Source organism: Malurus melanocephalus, unplaced genomic scaffold (genome assembly GCF_030028575.1).
Source record: "Malurus melanocephalus ecotype Western Australia unplaced genomic scaffold, MMel_1.1 scaffold_174, whole genome shotgun sequence".
Lineage (NCBI taxonomy): Eukaryota > Metazoa > Chordata > Aves > Passeriformes > Maluridae > Malurus > Malurus melanocephalus.
The window spans coordinates 666,480-693,856 of record NW_026623406.1 but is presented as its reverse complement, the minus strand read 5'-3'; the positions used below and the strand labels follow the sequence as shown (position 1 = coordinate 693,856).

The following is a 27,377-nucleotide window of genomic DNA, read 5'->3' as shown; positions in this document are numbered from 1 at the left end:
ATTTACTACTGAAGTCAGATTTTAAACCAACCTGTTACACAACAGCAGAGGCATCTCATGAAAAAGTTAAATATTTACTTCTAACTGTTAAATAGCTCCAGAGAATGAAAATTATTCCCTAGAGGAGAACAATTACATTTATTGAATAAACACTTCCTAAAAAGTAGATAACTTCTTTGCCARCAAGAAGGAGATYCTGGTTTCTTTTCCACTGCTCCCATGACCCTGTGCCTTCACAGAGCTAACAGCCTTTTTCATTCAGCAGAACGTTTCTAAGAGAGACTGCTTTCCTTTTCTCGTAGTTGTGGCTGTCATTATTCTTCATTTGGAATAAATCCTTTTGCTCTRTCCAGTTTGTCGAGAACCTCACTATAAAGGCCAATCATCTGGAGAATACAAGCAGCACAGTTGTCAACAAAGATGGATAAAAATGTAACATTCAACAAAGTGACAGGGAACAGAACCAAGGGAATGGGTGGGAGACTACTACCAGCTTCTAAACCTAAAATTTCAGAGTGAATGTAAAGATTTTTGGCACAGGTTAAAACACAACAGTTTAGAAAAAAAACAGATCGGTGCAGCCTAACAAAAGTGATTTGATTTACACTGCCATAAAGCACAGTTTGTATCTGAGTGTTACATCAGTGCACAAACCTATTCCCCAAATCACACAAGCTGGGAGTTGAGGTTGGAAGGGACTTACTATTGTCAATTCTTATTGTCTTAACTGATGCATTTTAAATGGTGTAAGAGTTACAGCCAACCCCTTGATTGCTCAGTTTGTGCACAAGACAATGAATGGTGACACCAGCCAGGCTGCAGTGTGGTGCAATCCTGACAGAGCATCAGCCAAAAGCTGTAGAAAGCAACTTACTTGTGACAGAGTAAGAAAAAGTGTCATTGCAAAGTGTCACCTACAAAGGTGCTAACCTGGACATTTCTCCCTCACAGGAAGTGGCTGAGCTACACCTGAGAAGATGAGCTTTRGTGATTTTCTTCACACCAGCTTAAACCTTGTTCATAAGACATAATACTAGAAACAAAGCTTGAAAGTATTCATACAATAGCTGATTTAAGTAATCTGGTACAGCACCTTGATTTTAGTTAAAGCAGGCAAAAGTACAAGGTTCTCCCATGGCCACAAACAGTCAGAAGTTTATTTCCAGATGCCCATTTACATCATCCTTCCAGTAAAAGAATGTTATGTTATTCTTTCTATTGTCTATCAAAACTTTTCTGACCTCACTTTGAAAAATCTTTTAGTATTAGGCTCCCCCAAAATGTTTAGGTACCATGATTCTCCTGAAACTCTAAAGATCATCAGCAATGGCTTCTTCACCCAGATCCACATCTCAAATTCAGGCCAGCCATCCAATCCCATATCCTCAAATGCCCCCAGGCACACTCACATGGCCTTCATAGCTTTTCTTCAGAGATCCTAAGTGATTGAGGAAACGCATTCCCAATCCACACCACAGCTCAGCTTCCTTGTATTTACCAACAGTATATTGAAATATTCCTGTATTCCAGGCTCTTGTCATCAACCAAAGGATCTCCGTCTCTGGGTAAGCATCCTGAGGTAGCAAACAAGCAGCAGCAGCTCAGCAGAAAATAGAACCTTCACTTTCAAACTGACAAGTCAAGAACGTGTTAGAGTTTAATTTTAGAGYAAGAAAACAGTTGGGTTTTTTTCATCCTAAGTAAAGGGCGAAAAAACCTTTACAAAATCCAAGGAAATTTGTAGTGCAGTTCTAAATATCCAAGAGATATTTCTTTTGAGGTAATTTCAGGGTATCCTTTACTGAAGAAGTCTTACCAGCTCCACATATAACACTATGTAATTTTCATTTTACTAATGATTTTCCTTTCAATGACTAATTTTTTTCAAATATGCTCAGGATCATCTCCCAACCTCTTCATTTCCTGTTCAACTTACTGTGCTGCTGACTACACTCAGAGCATCTTCAAAGTAATCCCACACCTCCTGCAGTACACAGGAATCCAAGTCTGTTAATCCAGTCGGCAAAGAAATGTTAATCAAGCTGTGTAAGCATTTGCTGAGAATTGAAAGAGAGCAAAAGAAGAAATGTTAAATACCATGTGACAAACATTTATTGTTTAGTGTCACACTGAGTTATCTCTCTATGATTGCCAGACAGACATGTCTACCTTGGTGCTTACTACATTCACATTCTTATAGCAGAAACATACATTTTCCTGTATTATATCTCTTTCATACAAAATATGAAAAAACAGAGCCAAGAGCAATAAGCACCTAATTATTTTCATTGCCGGTCTCTACAGTAATACTCAAGGAAAGCCTCAGTATTTCTTAGAGTGCTACACAAGACAGCAAGAAAAAAGTATCTTTTTTAAYTTCACCCACAAGAATGACGTAGGCAGCATCCTCAGAAAATCAGTAACAAATACAGGGCTCTGAAAACAGCTCTGTCTTTCTCAGTGTGAAGTGAGAAAGGCAATATCAACATTTGCCTTTGCCAAGTGCTTACTTCAAGGAACTTGGAAAGAATAACACATAAATATGCTAAATAAATCACATATGTACTATGGCATCAGATCTTACAGATCTCACCTTACAACTCACTGCTTTCTTTTCAAGCCTTAATTTTTCATCATTATCTTTGAAATACCTAGCTCACTACTGCAGAGTAACATTTGAAATTAGCATCTTCCTCACAGAAACAACCACAGACCTCTTCTGGATCCTATTTTCATTTCCCTTCTTCAACAGATTCATTTATTGGAAATAAGACTGTGTCAGAAAATATGCCAAGTAAACAAACTGCAGTTAAAACATCTATTAGAAAATCATCCTTCAGAGGTACATTGGTTGGCCAGCAAGAAGTAGAACCTTGTATATAAACTAAAATTAATTTTTTTTTAAAATGCAGGCTTTATTGCCTGTCAGCATTTCCAGTCACAGGCTCATGGCAAAGCTGTGYGATAACACTAACCTAAATTTCACAGCATCAATGACAGCCTGCTTTCTGTGAAGGTTTAGTGCACTCTTGAGAGCTTTCTTGCACAGTACAGGATACCGAGCTGGAGATTCCATTGCTAGTGCTTCAAAGTAAAAGGAAATAGGGAAGAAAAAAAGATAAATTACTGAAGTCAGACTTCAGTCTCATAGGTCACTAAAATAAACTACAGCATGTTGCCAAACCCCTTGTGAACCAATTGAAAAGATATTTGTTTAATGCCTGGGCTGTTCACAAGCTCATGCTTCTCTCCCTCTTTCTTACTGAGCACATTATCAATGAGGACAACAAGGCAGAAGCACAGAAAGTTTTGTAATTCACTGCTGTTTACCTCCAATCCAATAATCCAAAAATATTGTGGTGGAGGGCACTGTCTAAAGACTTTTGTTTGCCTCCTTGAACATTCAAATCCAAATGGGAAATTTAGGCAGGAGCAGGATGTCAGTATGGTGTCTCCAGGCCCAGGAGTGTATTCCCTCAGGACAAGGAGATAAGAAGGAGTTTATGCAATCCTACAGGACACCCTCCAAAGATTTGCCATGATAGCTCTAAATGCTCCTCATCTCTCTTGGATCTTCTCTAGATTCTCAAGGAGGTTTTCATTATTAGGACTTTGTGATGAAATTATGGTAAGTATAGAGAAGTGCTATTTACAAATGGACTATTAAAACTTTARGCTGAAACTTAACCTTGTCTGAGTGGTTTAAATATACTTATAGTATCTATCCAAAATAAACACTCCAGAACTTCTGTACTGGGGCATGAATCAGGAAGGGTCATTCTCTGGCCCTTGCCAGTTTGGAGCTTGTAAAACTTTATCTGAAAAAATCCTTTCCAGACTCACAAGCTATATGAGTGTCTCAGAGTCTAGAAATGGAAAGACATCACAACTTTCTGGTTCCTCATCCAYGTCATATGGTATTTCAAAACACAGCTTTCCTAAGATCCACAGCTTTGCTGAGATCCTAGGCACCTTTGCTTCAGGACAAAATAATACATGGTCAGATCAATTTTCTGCATGTTGTGCAATACATTGTAATCCTGGTCACCTCAAAATAAATGAAAGTTTTGTTTTTGTGACTTGAAGATCTGTAAAAGTCCTTACATGCAATGATTTCTAGTGTCTTGATCTCTATTTGTGGTTGCTCCCAAACTGACTCCATAAGATTGTGAAGTGTTGGATCATTCAGTTTGGATCTTGCTTCAAATTCATAAAGCAGCAACAGTGTGTCTGTCGGGTCTTTAGCAAAATCTCCTATAAAAGAGACAGGATCACCTGTATGTAATGACAAATATTCTCAAAGCCACAGGGTGTACTATAAGGTAAAAATTTTGCTTCCAACAGGCAGGAAAACCATTTAAGATACTCAGATTTAACAGCAGAGCAAGTGGAACTTGCCATTCAAGGAGCACCTAATGGAATTTTTCTACCAATATCCTACCAAATAAAGTGAACTATGCACTGCTAAGTTAACAGTAACATATCAGCTTTTATCATATTGTCATCTATCTGCTCTAATAATCTCTGAGACAGCAATTCCACATACTCTGTATTTTTCATTAATATTGTGACTAAGAGTTATAGGTGCTGAACAGAGACACTGTAGCTTACCTGTTAATTTCAGAACCTTCCATATTTCCTTGCATGTTTGAAGATGTTGAAGGGCCTGACTAAAAAGCTCCGTCTATTTTACAAAGTTTAAAAGGTTATTTTTGTCATATTTTAAAAGCAAAAGGAATACTTATGTCAAAACTAACTATAAAATAAATCAAGAATCAGCCTAGCTAGTAAATCACCCACACCAGTTACTGGGTTTTTTGTTGGTGTTTTTTTTCTCTTTTTCAAAGACCTCCACATGTCAAAGCCACTTCACACTGAACATGTCACTGGTCCAGAAAGAACCATGCATGTTCCTATGCGTCATAATTTTTCTAGTTCCCAAACATAAAATAGTGCTATTGAGACTGACAAAACACTACATGCTACAACACAAGCTGCTGTGCACTGCCCTCCACAGAAAAAAGTTTCTGCTATCACTCTATACCAGACTTCCATACTTCCTTCACAACCACTGTATGTTTTCCTTAATCATCTTACCACAGTAAGCACACTGTCTTCTTCCTCCACACCCCCCCCCCCGCCAAAAAAAAAGGAAAGATGTGTGCATAAAAACAAAAAAAATATTGTGACCTTTATCACAACCACAGTGGCAACTACTTTCAGCAACAGCAGTAATTGTCTTTCTGACTAACCCACACTGAGCAGCAGACTCCTTACAATATATATGTTGTGGATTGAAATTCYTCTAAGAGAATATACTGCCATGACCCTTTACTGATACAAACCCATTGAAATACACTGAACTAATTTACAGAATTCCATTTACAATTGTCTGGAAAGGTGCATTAATTCTAATTAACTACAAAATATTCCTTTGCTTACATTCTCAGAATTCCATTCTAAATTTAAAAAAAAAACAAAACCAAAAACTTTGAAATCAAAAGGAAAAAAATGCTACATTTGTCCATACAGAAACAGTTAACAGGGTTTGCCCTACCTGTTCTGAAGGTGTTACTTTTTGTCTCCCCATTTCCAGATCAACTGCAGCTGCCATTAACAGGCATGTCTTCTGAGCAATTAGAACAGCTTTGTCAGAAGGACAAAACTGGGACAGCTGACACCAAAAATAGGAAAAGGTAATGAGAATTTTACCCATATAAAGCAATTTGCTTGTGAACAGATGATTGCTGACCCTCCTCTATGACACTTGAAGGAATCAGTCATGAGTAGTATATATTCATGTKGCAATTTTACTTGTACAATTACACAAAAGGATTATTTAAATATAAAGTGCAAAGCAGAGTTGGAGTCTCCTCTCTACAAACACATACAAAACTGACAGTGTTGGCAAAAATTCTGGCAAAAATTCTGCATAAAGATTAGGACTCAAGTACTTCAAATGTTTGTATTAATGATACAGTTTCCAAACATCAGAATCCACTTATTTTAGAAACTTCTCATTGAAGTTTTAAATTTCTTATTACATTCTTAAGAAACAGAATGTAAATTATGACAATAATGCACACATTTTGTATTACAAGTCAATCTCCTTGTGACAAAAATATTCCATCTTCAGAGCAAACAAGCATGTCTCCATGGAGATACCCAAACCATGAATGTGACTTCTAAAAAAACTAGACAGATGAAACTATTCCTCAATTAGAGACACAATGAACAAAAGTAAGTACCTTGAAAGACAATACAAAAAAATCCCTCATCTTTGCAGGGCTGTCCTTGAACTGTACAGCTAAGTTCCAAGCTAACAAAGATATAAAAAAATAGAGACTAGAATGAAAATCTGCACTGCTACATGTGTGCACATGTAATCTCTAGCAATAAGAAGTTCACGTTCTGCAATTCTGTTTCTGAATCAATATGTAATCAACAGCTCACTTTACAAAAGCAAGAAATACTGTTATAGTGATTTGTTAAAATACCTTATTCATGCTTTTAAATTTTGCCTTGGTAATTTCATCACAATCAAGTACCCATTTTATGACACGCCCTACTCACAAAAGCATGAACTGGGACAAGCATTTTCTTGTATTAGTTAACCAAGCTAGCAGGAGTGAAAGTGTTGAACAATATTCCCAAGAGAAATAAAAAAGAAAAAGGAAAAAAACCCACAACATCTTGAACCATTCTTCATCTCATCCCAGCAAGGTCAAGTACAGGGCAATTAAGCACACAGTTCTGAGTAGTAAATGGATGAGCATCTAAAGACAATCAAATTACTTATGTATGAGAACTTGACCCAATTAAATATTTAGATTCTACAGCAACTTTCACATTAATTTATTCCATAGAACATGTTTTTGTAGTCTCTGGATTGTTCATCCTGTGAGTGAGAATGCTGTCTTAGAAAGGTCATGGTCACCAGAGATTCCATTCATACTCATGTCACTGCATTTGACCTCTGCATGGTTACATTGTGAGGAGGTGTGCAAAAGCAGATGTCTTCTGATAATGATTGCAACTGTTTTCTCTCCTGTATGCTCTGACAGAAGCAAGGATCTGAAAAATGGGTTCAACCTGTTACCCTAGGCTTACCTATATTTTTGTTGATAGATAGCAAATGCACTAATCCTTTACCAAAACACTGAAACAAAGACTACAAAATGAGGATCCAGAGACAACGCTATGCACAATGCTTAGGGCAGCTCCATGGGAACTGAATCTCCCACTAAAAACCACTTTATCTGCRATAATATTTGCTGTTTAGATTTTACAGTTTGTAGCTCAAAGAAAACTACAGGACTGCTGATTTAAAGGATCTATAAAGACTGAGTAGATTCAGTTGAGGTTTTGAGAGTGCAACCTACCAATTTTTCTAAACCAGTGAGCTTCAAGGATCCTCATGTCCCCTGTAAACTTCTCTTCTGTGAAAGACTCAGCAAGTTTCTTGTGAGCTGCAAAAAAAGTATAATTCAATACAAAAGTACCAGTTTCTGAGCAGAATTCAAACATTTCAAGTCCAATCCCTACACTACAAAACAAAGGCTTCCAAAACTCCCATTTAATTCCTGATGAAGACTTACTCTCACAACTTAAAACTAATATTCTTCACCAGAAAGCCTTATAAAAAACAACAAAAGTTGCTTTGAACAGAATTTTAGAGAAGATGTCAGCAAATATTGSCTCTTCTAAATTTACTGACACTGAAGTCTAATGCAGAGGAGTTTTACTTAATTTCACAAGAAGCCAAGGGGTTTTAAATTTAATTACAGATTTGAGGCCTTTCTTCTAGGAAACTTTTATAAATTTAATTCTACTCTTCAATCTCTTCTACTTGCAGTAGTACTGCCAGCTTTTGTTAGCAAAAACCTGTAGCACTGTGATCAAACTTCACAACACTACTCAATCTCCAGCTTTAGTTTTCATTGATTTCACAGAGAAGTTGGGAGCCTGGACTGAAATAAGGAGTCTAAATATTTCATTGGTATGGACCTAACATTGTGATAAAATGTATGGAAAAACTCCAAAAAATGCAAAAACTAAAACATACCCAAGTTCAAGTAAGTCACTATTGAGTTGATATCTTCATCTCTAAAATGGAGGAAAAAATTAGTTTTAGAAAATTAATTAATTTTTTTCAATAGAACACACTATTTATGTTGGAATATATTTTCCCAGTTGTGGATATATCGATTCTTCTCACTCAACTTCTGAAAGTTACCCCACTAGTGTCAAAGTTAGAGATTGCTTAGCTCACACCCTCCATTAAAAATACCTGAGAGGCATAGGCATTAATCAAAGATGAAGGCAAAGAGCAAATATTTAAAGTAAAGTTTATACAAGTAGAAAATAWGTTCAAAATAATTTGATATTATTAGGTAAAGGTAGAAAGACATCTGGGTGGACTTTTCTAGCACAAAAAATAATCTCYTGATTACTCTGCAAGGAAAAAAAAACAGAAAGAAAACATCACACAATTTGAACAACATATCCACCTTAAGAAAATGGTTTTTCAAACAGACCCACCTTTTCTCTTCATTTTCTGCCATGACTTTTGATAACATCAGACGAACCAAACATCTAAATATGAGAAAAATATGCAATGAAGAAACAAGATTTTTTTTTCAATMGTGTACTTTGCCCTAGTTTTCCTTCTCATGTTTATCCTTGTAAATATATTGAATTCTTACTTCAAGGCTGCAAATAATTGTCGGCAGTCTTTTAAATGTTCAGACAAATACTCCAAAGCTTTGATAGCCACAATTTGTTGGTCACTCTGAAAAGAATTAAAACATGGTTTGTATATACTGCACTACCTCAGTTACCACAAAAAAACCCAAACCAAAACAACAACAAAAACCCAAACAAAAACAAACCCCAGAGCAACAACATATTCCAAGTCTGTGCAGTCTACTAGCAGGAAAAAGAACAAAGGACTATGCACAGAATTGCCTGAGAGTGCACAGAAAACTATAAGGAGAGATCATATGATTCCCTGCACAAAGAGCCTGTGGCAAGAGCAGGACTAGTAGAGGTTGGCAAGGCTTTCATGCCTCACAGGGCTATGAACAAAGCCCTAACAGCCTGAAATGCAATCAGCCAGTTCAGACATCACTCAGGCCACCAACTAAAAGGCAAACAGGAGGGACAACAGACTTTCATTATTGATTTATGTGTATTTTATACACAGGTTYCCCCCCTCACATCAAAGATCAGATCCCAGAGGCAGAAGAAGATATAACTTCTTGCTAAGGAGAATTTTGCAAAAATACACCATGTAATGTCCAGATGCCAACATTCACAACCAGAATTCTGTATCTTCCTGTTGAAATTTTAAAAGATACTACTTCTTTCTATGTGAAATTAATTTCTACTTTGGATTACACAACACATTTGAGTGAGACCTTTGTTATGGAAGCATGAAATACTAAGAAATCCATTAAATACATAGGAGTATTAAAACTAGGCCAGGTTAAAGAGGTTATAGATGTCCTACTTACATCAATAAAGCAAAGTAAATACAACATTATCTGCTCTACCTCTAAAGCAATTTGGGCAGCTAAACTCAAGAGGTTACTGCCTGTATTTTTATCCACTCTCAGTTTGTCTTCATGTTCTGATGGCTTTTCTGCTAGCTTCCCCATTTCAATAATTGCTTCCACAGCTGAAAGATACAGAGAGAAAAAACAATGTTTTCATAGAAGAAATTAGAAGGTGGAAAGTTCTACCGTTTTAATGATTTATGAAAGGCTATAATTTTTTTTAATGAAAAGGCAAGACAAGAAAGCCTGACCATAGCAGCACTTCTCCACAAATATGTATTTCTTGCTAGGGAGGTGCCAGAAAGCTTTCCAAGCTACTAATCTAAGGAAACAAAGATGCCATACAAATGATACTCATCTCACATACTTAATTTTGTTCTGCTAAGTAACAGTTTGTTACCAAAGACAGAAGACTTTCTCTAATACATTTTCTGGGCATCATTCCAAGCTCCCACATCTTGGCTTATGCTACGGGTGCCACTGCTTCTATGCTCACACTGTGCTGTGTTTCCCACTCTATATTATGTGAACAAATTATACTGTCAATAAAAGATGTATGGAGAATAATTAAATGGCAGAGAACTCATTGGAAAATAAGCTCTGCACATTACTCTGTATTCTAAGTAACTATAGACTATATTTCTCAATTTTCATTACTTGAGCTAAGATACTCATTAAAATATGAAAGAGCAGAACTCATTATAAAGAAGAAAGAGGCTACAGAGAAACCACATTCTGTAAGTCATCTCAATAATTCATGTATTTCTTGGTAACTTAAGGCTTCATTTGTCCAGAGAAATTAAGAGCAGCAATAATGGTTCCCTGAAGGTTCATATTGTATACACATACAAAAAAGTACACAGTGATTCTCACCCTGGGATGCCACTATTGCTTCTGCCCACGGGAAGATTATACTCCCTAGCCAGAGGCTCCATCCAAACAATATCAGATATAGCAATGAACTCTGCACTTTACATACTGTGTGCAAAAAAATCCTCTTTTTACAACTTAAATCTACAGCCTGACATTTTCAATGACTTTAGAGACCCTTCTTCTAGCTCTCCTCTACTCTGTCTTGCTCAAGATGAACAGTCCAAAGCTGGTTAGTATTTTTTAATATATTTGACACTTCTGTTCCTTGTAATGGACCCTTTAACTTTCAAGTTCTACCTTTATCAGTATCGTTCTCCATCACTGCAATCTTATAGACACTGAACTTAGTAAAGATGCTGGTTGGATCACACCTCTCTGCTTGTTTAACTGCCTCTTTAGCCTATTCACGGAAGGGAATAAAGGAAATCAGTACAACATCTCCTTGAAATTAGTATATCATTTGCAATAAAAGAGATAAAAAAGATAGACACAATGTTAATGAACATACCATTGATATTTATAAAATTACTCAAGATGTCTGGGCAACAACTGCCCTTGAAAAAAAAGTGATGAGGCCAGAAGACTGCACCAAAGGCTGACCAGAAAGGAAAGAGCCAATTCATCAAAGATAAAAGCAATGCAAATAAATACATAAGCATGTCTACATATGTATTAAATACACCTTGTCAACTTGATTCAGATGAAGATAGCAAGAAGCCATATTCCTCTGCAGCTTAGCCAAGTTCTGATCTATCTGCCCAGGTGTATAGAAGCTGACAGAATAATTGTACCAGTGAAGGGCTTCAGAATAGTTTTTCTCCTAGAAAATATGAAAACAAAATAAAACCCAAACAAACAAGACTATATGGATGATGACGGGAAGACTATGTCTTCCCGTTTTTTAAAGGTCATAGCAAAGATTTAGAAAATCAARCATATTCTAGTGTAACCTCCAGGCTGTTTCAGGTGCAGAATCCAGCACTTGCCTTTGTTAGATTTCATACTGGTGAGTGCCCAGSCCTCTAATTTGTCTAGACACTATGAGAGACATTATCCAAAGCTTTACTGAAATCCAAATAGATTACATCAACTGGCTTCAGCTGATCAACAAGGTGGATGACCTTGCCCTAAAAGAAAATCAAGTTTGACAAGCAGGACTGCCCCCTCATGGACTAGTGCTGGCTGTGACCAATGACTGCATCGTCCTTCAGGTGTTTTTCAAAAACTCCCAGAATAATCTCCATAATTTTACCAGGCACTGAAGTGAGACTGACAGGCCTGTAGTTTCCAGGGTTGTCCTTCTTGCCCTTCTTGAGAACTGGGATATTTTTGCCAGCTTGCAGCCAACTGGGACCTCTCCAGATTCCCAAGACCATTTAATAATCACTATAAGGCCTCACAATGACACCAGCCAGTTCTTTGAGTATCCTTGGATGAATCCCTTCAGGCCCCATAGCCATATAGGAACCAGCTGGAGCAGGAATTCTGGCCATAAATGCTCCCATGCAGAAACCTTAAGATGAGGCTACCTGAAACTTGATTTTGTAATTGAAAACAGCACCCAGATGGATGAAAATAAAGCTAGTGCCAGCTGGAACAAGGCTCTCACTAACAGTTTGCACTCTAACCAAAAATAGACATATCAAAGAGGTCAGAAAAGGATTTTCATTTTCACTGATACAAATAAGAACACTACTGTTTGGTCCCAAACCTCATAATATTTGGCAGCTCTATCCCACAAGATGATGTGCAGCTGATTCAAGGCTTCAGGCAACAGCTGTTTCCCAGTATAATGACCTGAAAAGATATTGCAAATCATCACTTTACAAGAACTTTACAAAGCACACTGAGATGCATCTAAGAACTATCCCATAGCCTGCAACAAAAAACAGGGACACAGCAATAGTTTCAGCTAGGAGACAGTTTTTCATATCCTTTCTAAGAAAAAAACCAAAACCAATCAATCAAACAACCAAAATTAAAAAAAAAAAAAAACTCAGTGGGCAAGAGAAAAACATTTTCATCCTTGAACAATGTAAATGTAGCTCTTGCTTCTATCTAGATGCAACCACAAAATAGGATTTGGTTTACAGCAGCTCTGACAGTCATAAAGTACTACAGTGCAACAGATACAAAAAAAAAAAAAAAAAAAAAAAAAAAAAAAAAAAAAAAAAAAAAACCAACTTATCCAGCTGCTCAAAGAAGGATATGCAACCTGTTTTATACTGACAAACAAAAATAAATTGGACTGGATGGACAAAGTATCAACATTAGAGAACTCTTGGTTAATGCTTCTAATCCCACATGTATCAGTCACACACAGTCTACACTAAGGAGGAATTGCTCTAGCAAATGAACTTTGAGTTTGATCATGACTGTCATTCAATATGGAAGTTGAGAGTTGCCAAGTAAAAGAAACATAATGGAAAACAGACACAGAGAAAGAAAGAGGAGAATAAGCAAAAAAAGTGAAAATTAGAATGCAAGACCTTTGCCAACTACATCCAGCTTTCAGTAAACAGGAGTAAAAGATGGATACAGACCTATAATAACTTCTTCAATCTTTTGCTTAGCAAGCAGCTCCCTCTTATTCTGCAACAGGAACTCGATGTGGAGAAGGGTAATTTTTCCAAGGTCAGGTGAAGATTCAAATCGTTCAGGAACAGATTTCAGAAAATCAAAACCAACTGATTCCCTATTCACAGAGATGCATTTTTAAGAGGCTGCACCAGAAGAGCTGTTAATTTTCCATTCTAGAGATTAACATATTCACACCATACAGCATGTTTGTCATTCAATCACACCGACAGAATGAATCAAGGTATGAATTGGCTACAGTTCATCTATTCAATGGCAGCTTCCTCTTACCACATGCTTTTTCCACTGTATTCACAAGAGTTTATTCCTCACATTTGCTTCAAGATAGAAGCATATGTAATCATCATGGAGCATTCAACAGGGTAAAATCTTATGTCCCAATTTATTTTGCAGTAACTTATCCTTCTACTGTTTTTCCTAAGAATGATTCTAGGATGCCAAACTCATTCTGAGGTTTAGTTAGAAGAAATATGTCACTCCGATGATTCCAGACTTTTATTAAATCTACATAAGGASTCTTAATCATTCCAGAGTAAGGCTACAGCACTGCCAATCACCACTACACTTATTTCACACCCTGTTCTATTGCTGCCATAATCAGTATCACCTTGCCACAGAAAAGACAGGCTCCGCCTCAGACCTTACTTCTGTGAGCTTTTATTCAAAATAAAGCATCGTTGTATAAGAGATGTTCTTTGCTTATAACAAAACACCTAAAAGCTCCAAACATTGTGTTTGTGTGTAAATCACCAATATAGTGATGCTTTCATACCTTCCATGCTCCAACAGCAGTTTGGCAATATTCAAACAGGAGTCTAAAGACATCTCAAGGCGTGTGAATTCTGCAAGAGCTAGACAGAACACAAAGCACTTGAGATTATATAATCAACTTAGACACTTAATTGCTCAATTTACCACTTACCTTTTACAGCTTCTTTGAAAGACAGAAACAAAACAGAAAAAACCCTAGCAACCATATAATAGATCTACAATGAAAGGAAGAATAACGTCTATTGTGTTTTGACTTTTCTTTCACTGTACAGTTAATGCAATACTACAGAAAGGTGACAGACTGATAGCCCTGTCATTCCAGTCCTCTGTCTCTTTAAACAGGAACAGTATAGGCATTAGTAGAGCAATCTTTGCCCTCAAGCTGCCTTCCATCAAAATGTCTCATCCCGCAGGAACAACCTAACACCGAGGTTAACAACCAGGCTGTGTGTGGTATCATATTGCAACGGGAACTACTTCAGCATGATGCCCTCGGCATCAGCTGTTGGACTGACTGGTGCTGATAAGCAGGTATCGTTTTTACACCACTCAGATAAAGTTCTAAAATTGTTACTAACCATTCAGCAGAGACTGACATGGTGGATACATCTGTAGCTTGGATGAGATAAAAGAAGGAATACACAGGGACATGACTGAAACAATTGTTAAAAGGAGCATTTCTGATACAAGGCAGTTGATACACGTGCACAATACAACATTTTAGTCAAATGCCTAAAACTTAGCAGGAATCTTCACTCAAAAGACAGAGAAGTTGCAGTGCTTGGACACCACACTTTTCTGCCAGCCATACAACAAAAGAGACATCCACTCATTAATAAACTTGCTTGAAAAACTGACTGGAGGCTTAGTGTTACTAAATAATAGCTGAATGTGTTTTGAAAGACAACTCTATGGTTTCACAATTCAAACTGCAGAACTTAAGTCAGCTACTGTATGTTTATTTGAAAGTAAGTTTCAAATAAATGGCTGCTTGAAATCTGGCTGAAATTCCCCAGGAGCAATCTGAAGCAAAATTACCATCTCTGCTAGTCTGGCAGCATTCAAACCACTCAGCTCTCTGCAAGAAATTCCTCATCACATCCTACATTTCTCAGATTATTCATTACACATCTGATGCTTTCCAACCATGAAGAGTACAAAGCCCCTCTTCTGCAAGATTTCATTATTGATGAAAATTAATTTCTCTGACACATTCATTATCCTTTCCATATTAAAGTCTCCACAAAAATTTTCTCATCCTCTCATTTCATAGGAAAATCTGTTCTGTTCAAGTGATAAATTTGAAAAATAAAGAGAAAAGAGTTTATTTGACTTAAATAAACAAAATAAACTCTTGTAACACAGGTTAATAATAACACACTGATCAGCACTTGATGTCTCTTGGCCAGAATCTGCAAAATCCCACACAGAGAACAGCAATGTTTCACAAGTCTTTCTTCTGTGTTGACTGTGTAAGAGACAATGCACCTTCACCCTTCTGAGTAACCACAGGCATATGTCTAACATAAACTGCAACTTTACATGGCTGTATTTTTACTGTCTTCGTTCTAAACAGCCTTCAGAGTCTTCCCCCTTCCCTATTTTCTGCAAAGTTATTTAAATTAGCATCTGGATAATTCCTCTGTGAACAYTGGCTGTCTCACACTCTAAAACCAGAATGACATTTAGCTAATGAAAATTCTGCCAAAAACATAAGAAAGGATTTTTTTTCTATATCCAACATATGCAGTCTCCTTGGATATGGAGTAATATGACCTTACTGTGGAACCTAGTGAGAGCTGTGATACCTGAGCTGACATCTTCATCTGATGCTCCACTTTTAAGAAGAAATCTAAGTTTCAAAAAAAACCCTGCTGGATGCAAATTCTCCTGCAAATGGAAAACAATACATTACTTGGACAGCTCTTTGTAGAACACAGATCCTGTGAGAGTACAGCACATTCATATCACAGAGAAATATTTAGAAATCACATACTCCCCACTGTGATCTTCAGTTCCATTTTAAAGACTAAAACAATTGGGAGGTAATTAATGAATTAATTTCTTCCTAAATGCAATKTGCATCTTTATTATTTATTCTTATACTGTGAAAAGACCACAAGTATAACAAAAGCAAAAGACATAAAATTCTCATTTTGCTGTGGCCCATTTTGGATACTTTTAAAATAGAAGATGAACAATACTAAATGATAGAAGCATTTCCTGCTTTTCTATGTGTGAATTGGCTGGATTAATTTAGGATTAATATGAGCAGAATTCAAAACACTTTATGAAAAGAAGAAATTCAAGGGGCAACAACAATGGGAGCAATTGGAAATAATGAAGACTGTATACTAAAGCTCTCACTAAAACAATACATATTTCAGGTTCTAGAATAAACATTTTCTTCTGGTTTTCCATACCCTCAGACAATACCAAACTGCACCTTATCAAAATTTATTGTAAAAACATTTCCTGTTTCAAAAAGCTTTGCAAAACTAAACAAAGAGGACAAAAGGCTTAGATACTGTAGCAGCACGTTATTTGCATGACTAAAATACACTGCCTTTTATCCTGATCTCATGAGCATATGCATCATGATCTGTCTGAAAATTCAGGCAGCATGCAGAAAACTGAATTTCAGCTTTTACTTAAAACAAAATTTTATACTTGAAATTTGTTTTATTCAAAACAGATAAATTTTTTTGAATCATCAGCCAAAGACAAATAAGAATTTTTCAGATTTAATCTACTCCCAACCAACCTGTAAAAATATAAGCACAAAATCAATTCAAGTCTTTGTATGGGAAACAGAATTTGTATAGGATCAAGAGACCTCACTGAATGGCTGCTTAGAGATATATGAACTTCCTTTCAGGGTAGCTGGTATGTTTATACACCTCATTTTTCAGGACTGCTCATGTGCCTCTGCCTGGGTATTGCTCTGGGGATCCCCTCAGATAATGAGGTAGAGGAAATTAAATTTACTCTCTGTGTTTCAGCTGTGGGTTTGTGGTGTCCCAGCTGCCTGCCTGTATCAACTGAAACATCAGAGAAATTTTAGTCATACCATCATCAAAGGACCCCACTGTCAACAGACAGGATGTAATAAGGCAGCTCTACCTCTACATGCTAAGTATTTCTCTACACAAAAGAAAAAAAAAAAGCTGGGAACACCAAAATATACGTAGAAGTATGAAAAAGTAAACACACCTCCATCTGTTGTCAAGGCTAACACAGCAGTGGTTAATGTCCAAATAATCATGTCAATAAATGCTTGAGTTTCACCTATAGCAATCTATAAACAGAGCAAAACATGACTACCTGATTTGCCAAGCTTATGGCTTTCAATGCCTTGTCCAGGTACAGACTGCAATCCCACTCAAAATAGGTCGTGGCTAACAATCGCAGCACTTTAGCCTGGAAACAAAAAAAATAGCCACATATGAACATACACACAAACACAAAAGACTTAAATTCTAAGGCCATGAAAAATAAAAGCTCTTAAGAGTCAAAAAAAAATGCCTGCCTGGTATCAGACATATAAAGTGATTGCTCATTTCTGAAGCATATTGAGTCCTGAAGCACTGCAGCACACACAGGACACGAATCAACTAGAATTCAGAGAAAACCAGACAGCTAGCAAGGAAAATCAGATAACTGAGAAAAACAGAATGAAAGAAGAAATTGAAATAACAGGAGGTGCATACTTCACAGAGGAAAACAAACAAATAAAAAACAGGACAAAGACCTACACGATGATGAACTTCAAATATATAAATTATTTACATAAAGAGGAAAAGATTAAAATCTTCATATCTGCAGTCGGAAGTAAAAGAATAAATAGACTGAACAAGACAGAAAAACATCTATCAGGAATGACACAGCTGTAACTGATGATGTATTGAAAGAGAAGGGGAATGGAATTAGAGATGGCCTTTCAGGATCCACTTCAGCCTTACTTTCTAGACTTTGACTTCTGTGAAATAGTAGAATCAAATGTGATTTAAGGGTGCTCATCAGTGACTGACGCTCATCACAACTGCACTTGAAACCCTGCCAAACTTCATAGCAGACTACTAAAAAGGAGACCAAGACATCACTGAGCAGGTTAGGACAGAAGAGGCAGATAATACACTGGAGTCAGTTTAACTAAATCCTCCTATTTGTAAACAAAAATTTCTGTCTTTCTTACCTGCATTTCTTTGCCAACAGAATATTTCATGTCCATCTTCCCAATGTCATAACTCTGGCTATCAGTAATAAGTGAAAGTTAGAATTACACAAGATGACAGAAATCAATTCAGTTCCTCTGGTAAGAGCAAAATTCCTATCCTTTTCCTCTTCCTAACCAGATAGAAATCACATCTATCACACAAACTAATCTCAGTAGTCACCTTTACTAAARAACAGAAAATTTTGGTTTCTTTCTACCCTGAAAAATTGTACTCAGTCATTTCCTTCAACCTTTTGCAGCACATTCTCTAATATCTKTATTCAAACATTTCAGTAGGTTTCATTTTAACCACAGAGATTTTGAAGAAACAAGTATTTCCACTGTCACCTAACATATAATATACAGTAATACACAAAATCTACACATGACTGGTCTCTGGATCCCAGCACATCAATAGCAGAGAGAGAACCTGGAACTCATGATTCCCCATTCTTCTTCTAAAAGTTAAATAGCAGCACAAACGACCACCCAGGAGAAAAAAACAGTGATAATTCAGCAAACCAGCTTTGATTACAAATAATGTGAATGAAGAACTGTTAGAAAGAAACAAGTAACTGGGCTTTTGTTTTCTAATCTAATATACTCTGATCAGGGAAATCTTAAACCACTAGATGGAGCCACACTCTTTCTCCAGATTATTCTTTGCACTTCACAAAGCTKTATTTCCTCCTCAAATTCTGTCATCAGGATTCAGTATTTAATTTTCCAAAAGAATAAAAYATAAAATAATCTCCAAAGCAACAGTTGTAACTAATTCTAAGCATTTCTACAAATTCTCTTTGACAACATATATAACCATAATGAATTTGAATTTGATATGTTGCCTCCTTTTAACTATTTAAAAGAAAAATAACAAGAAGACATAAACTCAAATTTTCTGCACTGAGGCTGTGACAGTGGCATGAAGCTACTCCTGGTAGCCTACATTTTCTCACCCTCAGTACCCCAATAATTATTTGGATCCTACCCAAACCATCTCGAACCACCCCTTTTTCACCTTGATGCTTGTGCCTTTTGTCAGTCAAGAACTCTCCAAAAAACGAATTTCTTTGGAGGAAGTGTTAGGGAAAGAATTGGCAAGAACCATTGGAAGATGATTTTCATTCTAATGGCATGAAAATCCAGGTGGAAAACAGACATAAATTTTAGGCAATAGAGGATAACCCTCACAAAATATCTGCTCTGATAATTTGGTTCAGCTAAAATCTTGTATTCTCACATTTTTCATTAGGCCTCTACTTTCCACTGCTCCCCTCTTCCCTTCACACACATTTTTACAGCTCAAAAGCAGGGGTTTGGTTTATTTCAATTTTTTTCAGTATTTCAGTAAATTTCAATTTTTCTGTATTTTGGTTTATTTCAGTATTTTCATTACCTGAGCCAGAAGGAGCTTTGTTCGTACTTCTTCCATTCATAGGTTTCCACTCCAAAGTTGTAACACAGGACTGCCAGGTAACAGGTCTGCAACAAAAGACTCCTGCTTCTACAATGTTCTTGTAAAACATCATTACATCTATGGCACTCCAGTCTCAGATTCTTTAAAATTAATTTTTCTTTAAAGATATAGCCACTTTTATAATTTCTGGCCTTTTACAAGGGGATATTGAACATGACTAAAGTAGAATCATCAATTGTTTGGGAAAGTGAAGTATCATAAACCAATCCAGGACACAGAAAACAGGAGGGCTCTTGAAACATATGAGGAAGACATAGTTCCTCAAAAAACCACATTGAAAGCAATAAAACTGTGTAAATTAAATTATACAAATTAAAACTTGAGAGGAAAAACTGGAATACTATAACCTCTTTTTTTTTTTTTTTTAATAACAAAACCTTTTATATAGTTGAGTGAAGAGGCCTCTACCTTTTCCATGGTAGGCTTCTTCTCAGCATGTCTCTCTGGGGTTAAAAAGGATTACAAGTTCTAGGAGAAAACTGCTTTTGAATGCTTGGCTATTCAGAGCTTTATCAGTCAGCCCTGACAACATCTGTTCATAACAACTTGCCTTTCCTTTGAAATGATTTGCAGCTGTCATATGTCATCCAAAGAAGAGACAAAAAAGGCATTTTATATGCTAGCAGGCTGCCAATATTTACATCCATTTTGCCTCTGAAGTATCTTTTTTTCCCAAATATAAATGATGCTTTTTGCAAGTGACTGCAGATTTCAAATTCTCAGACAAAAATGAGAAAGGTAGCATAACATCTTGCTTCAAATTTATTATTTCTTTGCAATCCAGAAGCAAAAGCACAGACTAGGTATATGCATGAACACAAAAAAAGATCACTCTCAGATGCAAAACCTTATTTTTCACAAGTTGATTTGCGAATGTTTTCTTTCCAGAAGAGAAAGTTTACTGTACTGAGCACTGGTTCATAGACTCAACAACCCACAATCCTCTCCAGCTGATCTCTGGTATCCCACAACACAACAATATCCTTGTGATATTCTCCAGGGACTCTCTGATACAGTGGGAGCCTGGAAGAGTTTAGGCTTAAGAGCTATTCAGTAGTCCAACAGTTTTGAATTCACCCAGCAATCACTAGTTCTTTCCTTTTTTCCTAATTTTTAAAATATCATTCTTTCAAACAGAAGTAAATTTTCTCTCATGATCAGAAATCTTTTCATTGTTTGCATCGGTGCTCCTGGTTTGTGAAAAGCTTTCATCACAAGACATTTAATATTATTTAATGAAGGAGTTCAAGCAGAAAGAATGAAATTAAATTAGAATTAAATGAGGAACAGGAATGCAGAGATCCCAGCAAGCATTTTCAACAGTAAGAAGCTCTGCTCTCATGATTCCAATCAAAGCTAGACCTCTGCAATTGACTTAGTCAGTCAGACACATTTGAACAAGGCCTGCAGAGCACAAAAAGCAAGGCAAAATCAGTTGGAGTTTAATTGGTTAAAAACCCAAATAAACTCCAACCATATTTCCCATATTTTCCTTTCAGAATTTCCATCTGCCCCTTTTAATTTTATTACCTCTAYCAGAGAGATGGGAACAAAACGTTTCCTAAATATTGGGAAAACATGTTAGCAAATGAAAATAAATGTATGTCAGGAAGTTTATTCTAATGTAAACATCATAGACTTTTATCTTTGCAAACAAAAAGCTAATTTGCATATGATAGCTTGTTTTCTCTGTGACAAAAGAACTACCAAAAATGCAGTTTAGTGCAATGGGAGATCTCCATTCTTAGCTCTACAGTTTCATGAAGATTAGAACTGATGGTAGTGATACACTTGCATATCAAAAATATTGTAACTCAGCTCTTCTCCCATCTGTCCCAGACAAATGTCTACATGGGTACAAGATGCAATATATGAGATCAAGATGCAAAATGCAGCTGGTTCTGTAGAGAGTAGGTAGTTTATTCAATTTAGAAATCTTTTTGCCTTGCTTGCTCATTTGTCTTCTCATTATTAAGGAAGAGTTTATCATTCTATTTCAAATTCTAATCTAAGAGAAGCAAGATAAAATGCACTTTGAAAAAATCTCTGTTGTTTCCATGCAAAAGTTTTAGTAAGAAAATCTAAAAGAGTCAACTAACCGCAGAAGAGATCTTCAGTTCAGTGCACTTTTCCAAATTTTATATGGCATATGTCATCCTTTAATATAGAGAGAGAAAAGTAGGTTCTCAAAGTTTGGAATGATAAAGAAGGGATGATTTCACTTACTTCTTTTGGCAATTTCATCAACATATCTTTGCAGCGTTGCATGCACATAACTGCTTTCTGAAAATCCCCTTGAGCAACCGCCTAAGAAAGAAGCAGAGCATGCCAACAAACTGTTAGTATGCCACTGGTCTTTAAAATTCACTAAAAAACTGATTCTGTAAAACAGAATTCAGGCTTTTCACATGCAGTAAAGCTAGGTTTGGGATTAGAGATGTGTAATTTGGTATATTTCTATATACTACCAGATGGTAAAACATTCACAAAATCACTGCAGTCCTTAGGTAGTGTGCAAAGGCCAGAGACAGGGGACAAGATCATTCAGATGTTAAGATGATACAACAGTTCACCAAAATTTCCACACCTCTATTTCTATCTCCATGATCAAATAAAAAGTTTTGGCCATTGCTTTGTCCTGTTTAGGGTAGCTCCTGAGAATTTTGGAGATCGCACTTCCCTTCTCAATAGTGAGGTCAGTGGTGTGACCAATAAATGCAGGAAACTTATTCTTTATATTTGCAGTCCTATGTTTGTAATACTCTGTAACATTGATAAAAGCCCTCAGGCACTTCAGCCAAGGAAAACAATTCCTCTCAAAACTTAAAATTTCTAAATTACATACTTCAAATTAAAGTTATTTGTTTTGTTCTCCAGTCAAGCATAGGACACTGTTGGAACTGACCCATTTCTGATTCATACAGGCAGCTGTTTATTTTATAAACAGCAATGCCAGCCAAATCATAAAGCAACAAATCTGAACTAGAAGATATAAACACCACAGCAAAAATGACTGAGATAAATCAGGGAAATTAAAAATCATTAAATGATTACAACACTGAGTGCAAACACGAGATCTGCTATCTCACATCTAAGTGAAGGAAATACATCCCTCAGCAAGGCCTCAGTGCCAAGCATTCAGGTATTGAATAACTGGGTCCATTTCCCTATATACCCCTAGTGACTTAGAAGGAAAATGAGAAGAACACATACTGATTCAGCTTGGTAAGAGAGTACTTTGAAAAGGCTCTTCTCCACATCAGCTCTGTGCATTTGAATATCTGCTTCACCCTCACTCTCCTTTCGCAACTTTGCATACAACTTTTCTATACTCTGGAAAACAAAGTACAGGCATCAACCATGGAGCTTACAAATTGGTGTGTATGTAAGAAATTAAAACTGGAAAAGAGCTTACACTTATGGCATTCTCTAGAAATCCATCTGCAAGACTAGCTTTTCCAATATCTATCCATCCTTTCCCAGTTTTCATAGACATCTGAAGGAGGAAAGGGTAAGTCTGTTGTGAAAATACAGTCACTTTGCAGAAAGGCAACATAAGATTTCATCTTGCTTGTTGCACATATCTAACACAGAACAAGGGTATTTCACCTCTGGAATTTGTGACCAGCAACTCTCCCTTCTGAATGAAATCCTGAATGCTTAAATGCAGCATAAGACTTATGGGGACCTACTAGGCAATATTATAAGATACTGAAATGTACTGCTCAAAACACATTTTACCCTAGAAAAGATGGGATGCTAACCATACAGTCCAGACATTCTTAACTCCAGTGGCTCAGAAAGGTACCCCTGTAAAACACAGGTCCCACTTTAGCATGTACTTTGTTTTCTCAAAAGGGAAATAATGGGATCATCAATCTTATCTTTACTTAAGTGATGAGAAGACAGAGTCAGCAATACTCCTGCCAAAACACCAGCTATCCTTCCAGAACTAGACGTATATTTCATTCCCTTTTCAAAGAAAATGTAATAAGATTTGAAGACTTCCCTGGGGGATCAACTGTACTTCATTACTCACCCACAATTAGCCTTACCAAAATCTGTCTTCGAATAGTTCCCTCCGGAGGATCGCTGCCTTCACAAAGGCAAATCAGTCTGCAAGCAACAGACCGTACTGCAAGAAAACAGTGTCAGCATTCAAAAGTTTCCTTTTCTCTACTTTTTTTTTTTTTACAGAATGTCAGGCCCTGCCATATCTGAAAGACCATTTGGCATTTTAAACCACAAGAGAGAAAATACTGAAAGCTTCAAGAATCAAAGCAATCTGAATTTTAGCCAAGATGTTTAAAATTGCTTTTCAGGCAGTAAGGAAAAAAKATATATTCTCATTAAAATATCTATTAAACAATTTACAGAGCATTTAAGTTAATACATGGTACTCAAAGACTTAATTACATTGCAGGTGCTTACAGTAACATGTCTTGAAAGCCCCAAAATAGCCTTGAGCAAAATAAGGAAATAAAATTTAATAATCTTTACAGTTACAAAGTAAAAAGCAAAAATATTTTCAGGCCTTCCTTAGACATCAGGGATGGAAAAGACACTACTTAATGTATTTAAAACAGCCTCTCCCTGGCCCTTCAGCTGTGATCTGAGAACATCATGCTCAATTTTGTGTAAGCTTCCCCTTTTCCCTTTCCCTGATATAATTGATGTGAAGCAGATTATACAYAATTTTGACTATAATCCCTCAAGACAAGAATGTAGGCCTGACACCGCAAATCCACAGAACCACAGAAAGAACACATTGAAGGAATTCCAAAATCTCACTTCTGCTTTCCCCCAGCCCTGCTCCTGGCCCAAGAGAACCCACCAGCTGTGCACCTGGTTAAAGCAAATCAGTAAAATGAGGACTTAGAATTTTTCTGTATGTAAACATGGATTAGATAGTTAGATTTTAAAAAAAATCTCCTTTGATATAAATTGACCAAGAGCCTAAAATTTACATCTATGTTATTTCCATACGTTTTTAGATTAGAGCCACAGTATCAAAAGGCAAATTACAACTTCCTTTGGTCACACCACCCCTTTACTGATGCTCAGGTATGGAAAAGGGGAGTGATAAGAATGCCTACACTGATTCTGTGTCACAGGAAGAGAACTATTACACCAGAATGCTTCTTCTTGAACTGTTCATACAAGCCCAGCTGTACATTTTTCTCTTTCTACACCTTATCTGCAAAGACCCAAACAAATCTACAGCACTATCAGTGCCTATCAGATGAAAGTGTTTAATTTCCATACTGGAGCACACAGAACACATTTAGGAAGGTACACAACATACATACATACATTTTGCTCTTTGCTCGTCACTGATGACAGCACTGGTGTGTTTGGTCACAGTCCAGTTCCACAAACTGATTGCACTCTCTTCAACCTGAATAGGAGAATTCCACTCAATTTAATTTTATCCTGGATGTGGATCCCATTGCCATTTACTGCACGAAAAAGAAGTATTTTTCATGTGTTTTACAGGAATGGCCTCTCCACATATTTATGCAACTCCCTTTTACACTGGAGGCTAAGGTACGAGTATTCCATAAAACTGTCACAAGACCCCACAGGGACACCTTGGACAACGACCTGAAAACAGCCATGCTGAATGGACTACGTAGCATTTCATTTAAAACCTGAAGGTATTGGAAAAGAATTCTAAGAATCTTACCACATTTGAGAATGTATCTGTAGCAAAGTTTCATCTCTTTTGAACATCAAAAAGAAAACAAAGTAACTTAATTACTTTAAATGCCTACATTGGGAAACTTTTGATATTAGCAAACAATGAACAAAGGCCACTGACTACATACTCTTGTTAAAAAGATACAGCACTACATAAAGGCAGTAAACTGCTTTAGCAACCCACCCTGAGGGGCTGCATTTTCCATCACTTTATTCTACTTTCAATGACAGATCTTGCCTACAAATACATTCTTGACTATCTAGGAGACAGTTCATAGCCCGTTTCATTGAAGTGGCCAGATTATTATTTAATGATTTCTCCTTTCTTCAAAAAGAATTTAGCCCAACTGATTCATGAAGAACTGAGGGATATCAGTTTTATACTCTTGTATTTCTTTACACACTGTACTAATCACACTCTCGGTTACAACACTTCTTGATCTTTGTTGCAAATTTAGGACTTTCAAAATCAGTCTTCCTTAGCTGTTAATTGYTAAGGTATTTAAATGTCACTTGAAAATACCATTTTTGAGGAGAAAGTTGGATAATATCTCAGCTGGTCTTTTTTTTAAATTTCAGATTCATTTATTACTCACCAGACTTCTCTTTAAAAAGGACTTTTAAAGTAGATGTTTATTACTTTCTAAATACTCCTCTAAGAGGAAACACACAGAAAGAAAAAAAAAATTAAAATATTATAAACAACCATCTGATAAACTTTCATAAGTACTGAAAATGAGTACTTCTCACTTCAATACTGCATACTATTTACCAGACAATTAAAATGACACTTTTGCTTGTTTTCTTCTTCCTCTYCTGTCATTATGGGAATCCACATACAGGATGAGCAGGACCTCTCCTCTGATCCAGTACCAAACTCTTAATGCATCAGAGCTCTCTGCCTGCATTTTTACTTGAAATTACAACCAGATACTACTAGTAATTTGAAATCATAAAAACCGGAACATCACCAGTAACTTTTCCCATTATCATTGCAGAATGGTTTGGGTTGGAAGTGACTTTAAAGATCATCCAGTTCCAAACTCCTTGCATGGGCTGGGACAACTTCGACTAYCYCAGGYTKCTCCAAGCCCCATCCAACTTGGCCTGGAGCACTYCCAGGGATGGGGCAGCCACAGCTCCTTTGGGCAGCCTGTGCCAGGGCCTCATCACCCTCACTGTGTCTCACTAATAACTGATCTAAATCAATCTTTTTTTTCAATATGAAGCCATTCCCCCTTTTCCTGTCACTTCATGCCCTTGTCCTAATTCCTCTCCAGCTCTCTTGGAACCACTTCAAGCACTGGAAGGTGCTGTAAGGTCTCCCCAGAGCCTTCACTTCTGGCTGAACTGTGTCTTCCCAGGAGAGGTGCTCCAGCCCTTTAATAACTTCCACAGCTTCCTCCAGCAGGTCCACATCCTTGATTTGTCGGTGAGCCCAGACCTGGACAGTATCCAGGGGAGTCTCCTGACAGCAGAGTCAATGACACACACACTTTTACATTTGGAATCGTCATTTCACATTGACTTTAAAAAGTAGTGTTTCCCACTTTATTTTGGACTTTTGGGGTAAACTATGAAGAAATGAACTCTTCTGATGACTCTTCCGTACCGCCACACGTGTGTGGTTTCACCGCAAAGGATGGCAAGCAGCAGCAGTAGTTATTTACACAGCTGCAGCACCAACCTGGGCCAGGGCTGTGGGGTGTGAAGGACATACACCCCCCGTTTCTTCAGGCAAACAGGGAGCGGGGAGCTCGCTCTCCGCCGCCTTCCCATCCGCCTCAGAGATGCCCTCCGTCGCCTGGAACAGCTCCTCGGTGAGGGCGGCAATGCGGGACGGTGCCTCTTCCCTCAACAGCTCCTGCACCAGCGCTGTAAGACATGAGGACAGCGGGGCGTGATACACAGCCCAACAACAGCCGGCGGCGGCGCTTCTGGGGAAGGGAGAGCCCGCGACCCGCGGCACCTTCCACCGCCGCCACCCGCAGCCCCGCCATCGTCCCTCAGGGCAGGAGCGGCGGGAACACCGTCCCCGCACTGCGCGTGCGCGCCGAGCCTGCGCGCGCCCCGACCCAGCGCTCCCGGCGGGCTCCCGCGCCGCCGATTGGCTGCCCGGCGCTCCAGCCCCGCCCTTCCGCCYCGAGTGACAGCCGCCGCAGCCAATCGCAAGGCGCGGCGGAGC

General features: G+C 37.5%; 1 protein-coding gene across 1 annotated transcript; it reads right to left on the bottom strand.

The window, feature by feature from the left end:
* On the bottom strand, positions 1–27,328 carry TEX11 (testis expressed 11). Its single transcript, XM_057372622.1, has 29 exons — positions 27,162–27,328; positions 26,880–27,067; positions 24,806–24,890; positions 23,548–23,627; positions 22,908–22,988; positions 22,706–22,825; positions 21,719–21,799; positions 19,412–19,497; positions 17,995–18,052; positions 17,124–17,219; positions 15,608–15,689; positions 13,801–13,879; positions 12,974–13,125; positions 12,142–12,227; positions 11,113–11,250; positions 10,728–10,830; positions 9,555–9,679; positions 8,706–8,791; positions 8,542–8,595; positions 8,066–8,106; positions 7,383–7,469; positions 6,249–6,319; positions 5,558–5,674; positions 4,612–4,684; positions 4,105–4,254; positions 2,976–3,084; positions 1,937–2,057; positions 1,410–1,574; positions 1–386 (listed from the first exon to the last, which is right to left on the bottom strand). Exons 1-29 carry the CDS (start codon positions 27,190–27,192, stop codon positions 315–317), a joined length of 2,817 nt encoding a protein of 938 aa, XP_057228605.1. The 5' UTR covers positions 27,193–27,328; the 3' UTR covers positions 1–314.
* Between the last annotated feature and the right edge of the window lie 49 nt (positions 27,329–27,377).